Source organism: Solea solea, chromosome 20 (genome assembly GCF_958295425.1).
Source record: "Solea solea chromosome 20, fSolSol10.1, whole genome shotgun sequence".
In the NCBI taxonomy this organism is placed as follows: domain Eukaryota; kingdom Metazoa; phylum Chordata; class Actinopteri; order Pleuronectiformes; family Soleidae; genus Solea; species Solea solea.
In genome coordinates, this window is record NC_081153.1 from 5888366 (window position 1) to 5900537 (window position 12172).

The 12172-nt window shown below is 41.0% G+C and overlaps 1 protein-coding gene across 1 annotated transcript in view; it reads right to left on the reverse strand.

The window, feature by feature from the left end:
• The window catches only part of thsd7aa (thrombospondin, type I, domain containing 7Aa), a 120408-nt gene that overhangs the window by 5821 nt on the left and 102415 nt on the right, over positions 1–12172 (reverse strand). Inside the window, exons 23-27 of the mRNA XM_058619134.1 lie at positions 11093–11266; positions 10831–10926; positions 8545–8627; positions 2088–2301; positions 1141–1228 (exon numbers count right to left, since the gene is read on the reverse strand). Coding sequence (XP_058475117.1) covers positions 1141–1228; positions 2088–2301; positions 8545–8627; positions 10831–10926; positions 11093–11266 — 655 coding nt within the window. The remainder of the gene's footprint in view (positions 1–1140; positions 1229–2087; positions 2302–8544; positions 8628–10830; positions 10927–11092; positions 11267–12172) is intronic.

Consider the following 12172-nt stretch of genomic DNA (forward strand, 5'->3'; position numbering starts at 1 on the left):
AACGGCATGTTTTGGTAATGTGCTGTTTTCAATGTTTCGCTTTTCTCCACACCCTTCCTTAGACTGTGGCACGGACGTCAACAAAAGACGTGTTTTCTTTTTGATTTTGTCAGAAAATATACATTTTCTTAAATTCTATAAACCAGTGTTTCCCAAACTTTTTTTTTAATAAGGGGACCTACTTTTCTTTTTTTTAAAGGTAACAAATCATCTAGAACCAAGTCACGACACAGATCGTGACGAGAGCCAATTTGTGCCCAATATAACTTTTCCGACTATTTTTCTTACCTCCCGTTTCTTGAATACCTGATATTATTTTGAATAGGTAATCCAGTCATTTAATTTTACATCTGTGAATGGCTGTTCTGTCATTTCTTTCTAGGATTTTCAAAGAGACGTCAAACGTGACAATTAAAGTGTGACGTTTGTGTTTGCGGCGAAGCCCAGCAGTCAGGCGGAGTACGGCAGTGTTCAGCGGAAGTCAGACAGCTCACCTCCAAGAAACGATCCACTGAAACGAGTCAAACAGGCACACTAGGTGTTTGGCTACGAGTGGAAGTGAGGCAGAGTGAGTGACAGGGAGAGGTGAAGTGAGGTGAGGTCTTCACTAAGTGATGACAGTTTCAAAGTGAGCGGGTGCTTGTGGCAGAGCCTGCTGCTGCTGGAGCTGCTGCTGCAGATGATGGTGATGATGATGATGATGTTGTTGTTGTTGTTGACTGTGCTGCAGTAACTCGTCTTGCTCTAGTTTCTGGCAGGCAGGACAGGTGTAAGGCTCCGAGTCCATCCAGTAAACCCCGTCTGACGGGGACTCGGACCGTGACGTGCGGCAGAGGCAACAACCACAGAAACTGAGCGGAGAGCAATGAGAGCGGAGGAGCGGGAAAGAAAGAAATAAACAAAAACAAAATGAAGGGGGGAAATGGTGAACACAAAGCAAAATGAAGGGTAAAATGAATGAATGAACACCAGCGGCGATGTAAGGAAGGTCACTCAGCATTATGTCACAGGGTCAGAACCACTGCTGTAAACTTGGCCTCCGTTACATCACTGACAGTTCAGCGAATGATGGTATGAAGTAATAAATGAAAGCGATGATGGAGTCAGCGCATGTGTGGCAGAGACACGGTGTTACATTACCATGCTAGGTACGTCATCGAGATGATGAAGACGAGCAGAACAAAGGCTCCGGCTGCGACGCCGTACACCCAGGTCTTCAGCTTCCCATCTGTTAACACACACACACACATGCAGACTGTTATGGATATACAGTATACACACAGGTATAATCTATGTATATCTATGTACAGATTACAAAAAAGAATTATTTGATCATTGTGGCATTTTTTGGACAGATTTATTTAATTCTTATGTCAAAAATATACCAAAAGAGTTTTAAAATGAGTTAAAAAATGGGAAATGCTAGAAATAAAGCTTCAATTCGGGGATTTTGATTACACTTCTAACAACAGAGTCCGATTTCTGAAATAAAAGTAGCTGTTTTGATTGAGTTACATGAGAATTAGTAGCAAGTAAAATTTGAAATTGGTAGAATAACATTACAATTAGATCAGATTTCAATAACATTTAAAAGATTCTAAACTTTTAACATTTTCTTTTCAAAACTGAAGCTCAGAAATATTTGGAATAGAATTAAATTCACTTTAACCTCGGTAAAACCACATATTCTCTCCTATAGTTCTATAGGGGAGAGCCCACTACCACTGTGCTGTACTGTATGTCATTTCAGTTCCTCATCTGAGCTGCAGAGGGCAGCAGAGTGTGGCTCTAACTCCAGCAACTCCTGAATGTGACACGAAAAGGTGCACGGATCAAAAACACAAAGCTTTCTAATAAGCAGTGTGCTGTACAGTGAGGAGGGAGAGATGCACCTGTCTATAAATATGCTGTGACACATGAGCGTTAATAAGACAACACATCCCTCCATGTGTGCCTCATCTGTGAAATATCACCTCACAAACACAGATATTTCAGTGTCTCCTTTGTCTGACAAATCACGAAATTCCCTCATGTTATTCTTTCGCTGTGGCTCAGACTCAGGCCTGTGCTGCACTGTGTTACTGTACCTGGACCAAAGGGCTGCAGGAACCAGGTGCGTCCCACGCGGCCCGGCGAGCTGGCTGCGGGCTGCGTGGGGTTAAAGGCTCGGATGGTCTTGACGTCCGCCCTGTTGTCTCCCGCCGTCGGGATCTCCAGCACTGGGATGACGGTGCACTGGTCCAGCAGGCCGTCCGACGTCATCACTTCAGTGTAGCCTTCTTCACAGCCGCACACGCCCACCTGTCAGAGTAAGATTATAGAGAAGGTTGAAGCCATTTTTCTAATTTTCTCCCATTTCAGTCAGTAAGCACACGCTATCTTCGTTTTTCTACGTGGTTCATGCAGATTAAAACGTGACAACAACATCATATATAAATGTTTGACTGCCCGCAGTTTGGGAAATCTGTGTTTTCTTTCTCAGACTCGGAGTAAAAACCCACAAACATGAAAGCAGACGAAGAGCAAACATGTAGAACACGGTGTGTAGTTAGTGTCTGCAGTGAGGCCCTGCAGTCAGGTGCTGATGGTGTTTGATGTGGAAATGAAAACAGTCTTCATTCTCTCTGTCTTTGATTTCACTTTCTGTGGAACCGTCTTTCCTGACACTTTCTTTTCATCCTCTTGCTCTTTGCTTCATCGTCCTTCCATTTCACCCTTTCCCTTCTGTCCCGTACATCCCATCTTCATTCTCCCTCCCCCTTGAATGTGTTGTCCTTTGCTATTCGCATCTATCATTTTCCTGTCTTTTTCCCTTCTTTCTAATTCTCTCTTCCCTCTGTGTTTCTGTCGTTCCTTTGTACTCCATTTTTGTTCAACTTCTTCCCTTATCCCCTCATCCCTTTGCTTTCCAACCTCTCTTTCTTCCCCTCCTGCCTTTTCTTTAATCCTTTCTGCCTCTTCCTCAATCGTTTTGCAACTCGTGCAATTTATCTCACCAAACCCTCGGGGGGATGGAACCAGCCCGTGGGTCGGGTTGGAAACTGAACATGAATAATCAAATAAAAGGAAAATGCAGACACAGCCTGAATAAACAAGGATGCAGGGAGAGGAGGGAGAGAAGAAGGGAAGAAAAGACTTTGAAATGAAGGTTTAAATGACTCGTCGGCACTCAATCAGCATTTACCAGTCTGTCACTTTCCCCCCTGCGCTCCCGTCCTCCTGCCATTTTGTTGTCAGAGTCAATAGTCAATCAACGGAGCTGATGTGCTGTGTCTGTGTTGTCATCACCTCCAGGAAACACCGTTGTTTTTTTGTTTTTTCCTCGCTGAGAGATTCTTATTTTGTATTTTGTCCATGTCGGTTCTTTCAAAACAAGTGGATTTATATAGTTACAAGCCACACCCCTGGAAAAACAAGTAGTCTAAACAAAATAAACAAACATTGTTCCGATTTTTTTACTACTGCCTTCCACTGTGACGATCATTTAACACGCCTCCAATTAACATCCGTCTCTCCGTATCTATGTCATTGTTCATTGTTGTTGTCGTCGAGCTGTGCTGCGAGTGACACAGAAGACACTTTGAAATCATTCGAAACCACCTCTGCATGTGGTTTGAATCAGCTTGGGAAAAATTGGATTTCATTGCCAAAAAGTCAAACTAGATTAAATCTGAATATGCTTAAAAATCCCTGGTTTGGACTAAACAAGGCCTTATACTGCTGTCAATCATACAGTGTTCATCTATTTTACCCGCCTTCACGCAAGCTCCGGAATGTGGCTACATCTGTCCTCTTTTCGAGATTTGATTTGAGGATGAATACATGATGGATTGCAGGAGCTGAGACCTGAACCTCAGTCGATCGGATCACTCAGATTTCAATACCAGGTCTGAACTGGAGCTAAAAGTTGTCTAGCGTGAACTTGTCTCGCATCCTAAAATCAGCTCTGTGTGCAATGGTCTGATGCTGCCGCCGTCTGATTTGTCAGACAGAGGGCGTGTGCGTCTGTGCAGACAAGAGGAGCCGCCGCCTCCCCCCCACACCTCCACATCACATCCCTCTCTCCATTCATCACTCTGCAGGGGGTCCCCCAGCTCCCCATCTCTCTCTCTGGAGGATCACTTCACAAGTCGCCGGCGTGCAAACAGGAGCTGCGTGTGTCCCACAGCAGACAGAGCGGGAAATGAGGGATCATTTACATCTCACTGGCAAATAAAGGAGGAGGTGTTTGCTTTAGCCCTAGACTTTTCGCTTTATAGCACAAAGCATACGTCCATTAATTTATACTCAAGATAACCTTGCCTCTCAAAATAAACACAATCTTCAACGCCTTGTGGGGAAAAAAAAAAAAACTTCCACGAACCAAACTCAGGCTGGTAAATCATTGGGTAAATTCTGTGATATATACACCTGAGTTGTGGCATGAAAAGCAAGCGTAAAAAGCTTGTCTGTCACATAAAACATGGCGGTGTCAGTGGGAGAGGGAGTGAGGACTGCATCATCTCTGCCTCGTAACCCTGCAGTATATCACAAAATAATAACTCACTGCTTCATAAAAAGTCTGCCTTCTTTTTCCCCACCCCTAATCTGTCATAGTGAGGAATAACTGGCTGCACAGGGTGTTTCTGTCCAAGCACTGAGCTATTCACTGGCAGGAGGTGGCAGAATTATTTTCAATAATTAATAAATTTTTTTATTAATTTTTATTTAATTAATTATTGAAAATTAAGTGTAATACTGTAATTAAAGATGAATTTATGCTCCGAAGTGAATATAAAAACAACCACTTGATTGTGATTTATTTTTTTCTTTATAGAAGTCAACAAACATTTGTTTAACCCTTTAACACCGAGAGTATTGCAGACGACACGTTTGCGCAAGCACACTTTGCAAGTTGAGAAGTTGCAGGTCAAAGCCATCATGTGGTTATTTCGGTAATTTTATTTGCGCTGTTGTAGTATAACATGTTTTTTTTTTTTTTTTTTTTTTTTTTAAATGAAACTTTATTTTTCTTCATTTTAATTTGTTAACCAATGCAGTAAAATTCTGCCAGATATTAAAAGCTATTCTGGAAAAATGGCCATTTGACATTTGAGAAGTACTTTTGCCCATTTTTCCAGAATAACTTTCAATATCTGGCAGTTATTTTCGATTTACTGCATGTCAAAATAGTGTATTAACAATTTAAAAGAAAAACAAAATGTTTTATTTACAAAAAACCCTGTAGATTTTGCATGTTATATTTGAAATTGTTTGTCTTTGTCTCAATGTCCAAAAACAGGTCACAAAATGGAAATTATGTACAGGCGTTTCTCCCACTTTTTCCCCCTTTCTGGTGACAAAGATGCTGATTCTCCGGCTTTCTGTAACAGCGTGAATTAAACTACCGTAATAACCACACATTGGTTTTCACTAACAACAAAAAATACACTCGGTGTTAAAGGGTTAAGTCATTTAGGCCATTTAACCATTTTTAAAAGCACCTCACCATAACTCACTCTTAATAATGGGCATACACTGACTGAGCCTGTTATTACACATCCATTTGTTATTTGTACCACTCATCTATGCAGGATAATAATGGGGGGAACTGGAGCCAATCCCAGCTGAAACTGGTAGAGAGGGAGGTTAACACCACAGCACCAACACACAAAGACAAACAAACGTTCAAACCTCCAGCCAGAGTCTCCAATTAAAGCTGGAGAACCTGGAAAAACCCCACACAGAAGGCTCAGCTCCAGCTGTGCCGCCGCCGCCGCTGCTGCTCCTCTGTGTGTGTGTGTGTGTGTTATCACCCACAGGGTAAATTTTCTACACTGGAACATAACACGCCTCCCTTAGTTTACAAGGGATTCTATCAGTACTTAAGTGTTTTATTGTAGCATTAAAGGGCCACTCCGGTGATTTATGGTTGCACTTCTGTACAGTTGGCAGACCCGCAAGAAAACAGATTAAACCAAGAACATTAAACCTTGGAGCTGTAGAGAGGCCAAGACATTATGACTTTAAGTCACCATGAGCCATTAGATCCTACACTATATTCCCTATATCTGTGCTGGTCTGCGCTCTGTCAGGGTGTGTGTGTTTGTATGTGTGGCCTCTTTAGGAGCTTCTCTGGCGTAAACGCTGGCCTTGTCAGGACCAGTAGACCAAAACATGGTCCTTATGAGGCAGAACCTCATTTCTGAGGACCTGGTTAAGTTTAGGGCTATAGGACATATAGGACTATAGGATAACACTTAGTTTAGGCTGTGTCAATGCAGTGTCCTTAGAAGAATAGCTGCACAAATGATGTGTGTACTTATTTCCATATTTGCCAGAGGAGCCAAACAGCTCAACATGAGAAACATAATAAGGACGTGTTGTTGCTTTATGCAATTACTCTGTACCACTGTACTGTTTGAGTACATTATTTACCTTTATATAAGTCTGCATTTGTATTGTATTGCCATGTTCTGCTGTCCACCTCTACTGGACCTTCTGCTGCTGTAACATTAGTTAATCTGCTCTTAAAGGAGTTGTTCAGTATTTGTGAAACAGGGTTGTTACGTCCAGAGAAGCAGCAGACGCCACAGAGGGACGCAAGCGACGTGAAAACACGGCTGCCACCGTGGACACCTGAGAAAAAAGGCTCTGAAATATGAGCCAGCTTAAGTGCACACTATCTTAAGAGGATGTTCACTGCTTTACCTGGTGATTAGGCAGCCTTGTCAACACAATTTTGCCAAAAAAGAGTCTTTGTCAGAGTAATTTACACCCCAAGAGTCAAAAAACACTTCATATATGAATATTGTTACCTGGAATTCATGTCTGAAAACCGCTCCACTGAATAACATCCCTACAGAACTCTAACCTATCCTGAAAAGTCTGATATTACAGCACAAACATCCTCTTTGCAGTGACTCCTGCTCTCACTGAACACGATTTAAGGCCCTAACTTTAAGGCACTTAAGCCACCGAATATAATCCTGTCAGTAATTATGTCTGCCGCAGAATTTGTAAAGAGGCATCATTTTAAGGTGTCAGGATTGCCTCTGTATTCGCTGCCTACGCATGGACTCCCACTTTCCCCATTTGGCTTTTAATCCAACCTTGTTTTTTATTTTGAAAACACAAGACTTCCAAGACATTTTAGCCTCTAGAAAAAAACCCGAAATAACAGACTCACAGAGCTCACATTATCACTAAAGGAGGCTGAAGCACATATTGATTTGATCTCCTGCATGGACATGACACATAGTTTCCTGTGGTGCTGTAAATCGACCTGCTGCAAGCGATGCTGCTGCTAATCTGTCATAATCACCTCAGAGGGCATGTGGAGACAAATACTTTTTTTGAACTACATGCTTTCATTCAAATTAATCTTTTTTTTTATCGTCTGTAACAACATCTGTGGCTAAATATGTGTTTAAATCGTGTTGGATAAATGGATTTATCTTGTGACCCAGATTTTTGACGGTACACAGTGAAGAGCACGGCACTTCGGGGCTGACATTTCAGTTAAACATCTGTCTGAGCTAACACTATTGATTATCCCCCACTCTTCTCCCACAGCAGCACTGTAAATCCTCCCATTTGGTCCTCACAACAAATTAGTCACAATAAAGAACCAAGACTTGACATGAAATCCTTTGGAGGAAACAAAGAAAATGCCACAGACATGAGATAAGAGTAACATATTCTTTATATGCTGATGAGACTGCGTTATGAGTAAGACGCACTGAAAAGGCGGAAAAAAAGTCTTGTTTCCTTCCCACAAGATTCATCTATTTTTCATGGAAACCAGAGATTCCACATAAATTGCTCGTGTTCTAAAATTGTAGACACAGAAAGCTACATCACTTCATATCGTTTTATTTGATGTATAACTTGATACACGTGGCTGCTCGCTGGTCTCAGGTTGCTGACCGCAGTCTTAGTTCTGTTTGACCACAGATGACATCAAACCTTCTGAACTTAGTGTCGGATTCAATGTTAATGATTTTTTGAATTAATATTTTTATATTTGACATGAGGGGGGATGATGATCAAAAGGATCATATCGAGACGAGGCTGACTCTGTGACATGTGACATGTTTTCCTTGTGTGTGCGTGGGTAAGGTAGGTAGAAGGTAAATTGGACACTCTAAATTGACCATGAGAGTGAATGGTTGTTTATCTCTATTTGGTCCTGTGATGGACCGGCCAACTGTCCAGGGGACTGGACTATTACCCTGGACTATTGCCCTATGTCAACTGAGATTGGCACAGTACCCCCCGCGGCCCTCATGTGGAGGATAAAGTGGTAGAAAATGGACTCCAATTAGGGGATAAAAGGCCACAAGTGATTAGCCCTAAAATGGAAACATTGATTTGTTGTGAACGCACCACCAGATTTGTTTTTTTTTGTGCAGCAACAGTGCTTGAAATTTTCCAACCGCCTTTTTAAACCAACAAAACTCAAACGCATCACCCATTCCCTGACAAACAGCAGAGCAGAGCAGCAAATCTGTAAAAGCTGAAGACTGGACTTGATGTGAGTAGTAGTATTTTGAAATCACTCACCTCCGTGCAGGTGGAACGTGGCTTGGTGCAGGGCGGGTCACATGATCGGTCAGCCATTGGCATTGCAGTCATAGGGCATCCACCTGCAGGGTCAAGACCAAAAAGGTCAAACTCGGAAGCCAGCGTTTGTGTTTCAGTCGTTGTTTGGTACAATATTACTGGATAAATGTGTCCCACACTCAGCTCTCTGTGCCGTCATCTTTCTGAAGGCAACTCTCACTGAGTCTCAACTCATTAGTACAACGAGCCTCATCATACAATGTGACATTAGAATAACTTCATAATAACCACATTTAGAAAAAAACAATCCGACTAACAACTACAGACTGACTCTGGCAGTTGTTTGTAATTAACCACCCTATTGTGAAACAAATATAAGTAGTTCTTCATCACTAACTGAAGTAGCTTCATCAAAAATGTAATGAGACTTACAGCGTAATCATGGCAGTAAATGAACAGAAGCAATTAAATAGTTATCCACTATGATTTGTGTGGTAATTAATTCCGGGGCTGAATGTCACTTATACAGTATTAGCAAGTCTGTGGTTTGACTTCTAAATGTGGAATAATAAAATTGCAACATTAATGAAACATCCATAGTTAAATTCCATAGCATGTTACTCTGAATTGGGGAATACAGGTTTCCCAGTATGCGTTTGTGTATCATGTATTCCATCATTGCAGGCTCACTTTCAAGCTTTTCCAGCATTATTATTACAAATACATAAAGAGTACATACTCAGAAATTATTATTTTACTCTTTTATCACATAGAGAATTCAAAGGATTTCAAAAAATGGTGATACTTTCTTATTTAGCTAGCTAGCTAGCCTGCTAGCTAGTTATCTATCAGGTAGCAGGCTGACTAGATAGATAAAATATGAAATGAGATGGATTGATAATATAAAAATTAAAGTAGACTATAATTGTTGATTTTAGAATAGATAATATACCCACTCAGCTACTCAGGCTGCTATCTATCTATCTATCTATCTATCTATCTATCTATCTATCTATCTATCTATCTATTTACCAAGCTACCTGATAGCTAGCTAGCTAGCTAGCTATCACTTTAATAGGTACACCTGTTCAACTGCTTCTTAACGCAAATATATTATCACTTGGCAGGAACTCAGTGTATTTTACATTTTATGTATTTAAACTAAGCTTCACAATGGTTCAGAAACTGTTGTTCTACTGGGATGTATTTTTATATCTGAAAAGCAAACTCTTCAGTCAGATATCAATTTTGAGGAATTTTGAAATTCAAGCACTTTCCAAACTTGAAATAACATTAGAATTCAAGAACTTTCAAGAATGTTCAAGCTGAAAATAACACCATAAAAAATAAGCCGGATACTATAGCCAGACAGCACTAGTGACAAGGATCAAACCAGCTCAGACTCTCAGAAAAAAACCCGTCTGTGAAAACATTGTAAGCTATCAGATCAGCTTCTTGAATATTTATTAGTTGGCCTGCTCTGGGAGCAATCTCAGTGAGAATATTCATGAGGGGAACACCACTGCTAGTGAAGAAACCTTCAAAAGGAGGACAAAAAAAAGAAAAAGAAAAGAAAAAAAAATCAGTGGTGCCTATCAGAACAGCCTCAGATAGAAAAACATAAAATAGTGGGTACGTTCGTTCGCTTCTAGCGTAGCCTCAGAGCTGAGTATTGCAAATGGTACGAAATGTGGCGGGGGGTTCGGGAAGAATGCTTTAGTTGCAGAGGTTGAACCTGCCACATGAGATTAAACTGTGGCTGTAAAATTTAACAGAGCTACAGATTAATGCCTCATCTGCTTGCACGTTCCCAGATACTGCTGTCAGGAAACACTGAAAATGCTGTCTAGGATTCCGACACGCTGCGTGACAGTTTTAAGTATAAGCTCACTCGTGTCAGAGTTGTGCAGATTAGAGTCTCGTTAAAGAGGCTTTTTACTGTTAGTGTCTGTCTGGAGTCTACGATAAAGGTCCTGGTAGCAACGGTATCACCATAACAACCCGACCCTGCTGATATGGAGATTCACTGATTGTTTAATTTGGTCTCAGGCATTTTTTAAAAGTGATAGATGAGGTTTTTGGATGCCATGCAAGCTGCTAACATACTGCCACTGATGAAAACCAGCCTGAGACATGGATGCTTGCCCTGCCTGAAAACATGATTTATGTCACTTTATCTCTCCTGCACCAAAATCAATAGGGAAAAGCACTTTTTTTTTTAGCTTGATTGGACAGAGGAGCTCTTTGGTCAGACATAACTGGAGAAAGTTGAGTAACAATGTCTACCTGTGACATTTAGCCCATCAGAGCGCTGACACCAGACTTGTCGAGATGAGCCCTTCCACGGTCCACTCCTCCACTTGTATTCAAAACACTGGCCCTCTGCAGCAGGAACATAATCAGACACAGTAGTTACCAACAAAGTAATGCATCTGTAGCTGCATCATATTCTAATGAACGTGGGAAGCTGCCTTTGTATTTAAAGTAAAAGAACTTATAAACAAGTTAAATACATGTAAAAAAAAAAAAATCTCTGTGCTGGACTGACCTGTACAAGGTCGAGCCTCCATCTCCTGCTCTGGACACTGCAGCAGGTTCTCGGGATCCTGGGCCACCACAGCTCGGGATCTGACCTGGACGGAGCCGAAGCCCAGGTCGTCCCCGCTCACACAGCTCAGCTGACACGGACTCCATGTGGTCCACTCCTTCAGGTAGCACTCTCCTGTGGAGGAAACAAGAAAGTTTCACACTGTGTGCTGCAGTGTGTGCAGTAATACTGTATATGTGTTTCTGCTGACACTAAAGCAAACACATAAGAACCACTTATATGAGTAAGTGTTATGTATCAAATACATGGGAGAATCTGCACAATCACCTGTGTTCTCATATTAAGGCTTTTCCTTCATTCACATTAGTGACAGTTCCATTCACTGTCTAAAGTGTACTATTCAGTTCCACTGCTGACACTCCCTGACATACAGGACAGGAAGGAAGCCGTGTTTGGTTTTATTGGGGCGTTAACCTTTAGAGCACAGAACATTTCGACTGCTTTTTTCCATGACTATGTTTAAACGTACAGTGTATATACAGACACTATAAGAATGTGCGATATAGAGTGTCTTATATGCTTCTTTTTTTTCGACACAACACACAGCACATTTTCACCAACTATATAAACACACCTCAAGCAAAAAGTACTCAAAATGTTTAAAATAGGATTGAATTTGTGAAATTTGGAAATATGTCACAGTTCGAAGTTCACTTGGCTTGTTTTTATGAACAAAAAGGAAAGAAAAAACGGTCTATTATGTGACTTCTGCACAGTTATTGCTACTTTATATCACTACTTAAAAATGCAATATAAAGTGGATCATAACTTTGATTCAACAACACATAAGAAGACGAAAAAAAACACATTTTGTAAAGCCTGAATATGTGACCTATGAACATACACACCCAGGATGTCTATATAAGGAGTTGTGTATTATTCCCACAGTAATTTAAATGTTGGATATGAATATGACATGAGCTGACAATGGTGTGTATTTTTAAATTCAAAAGAATCACAACAATCAAAAGAAAGATGGATCTGTCAGTCTGACCAAACAAACACAGAGTAATAATAGCA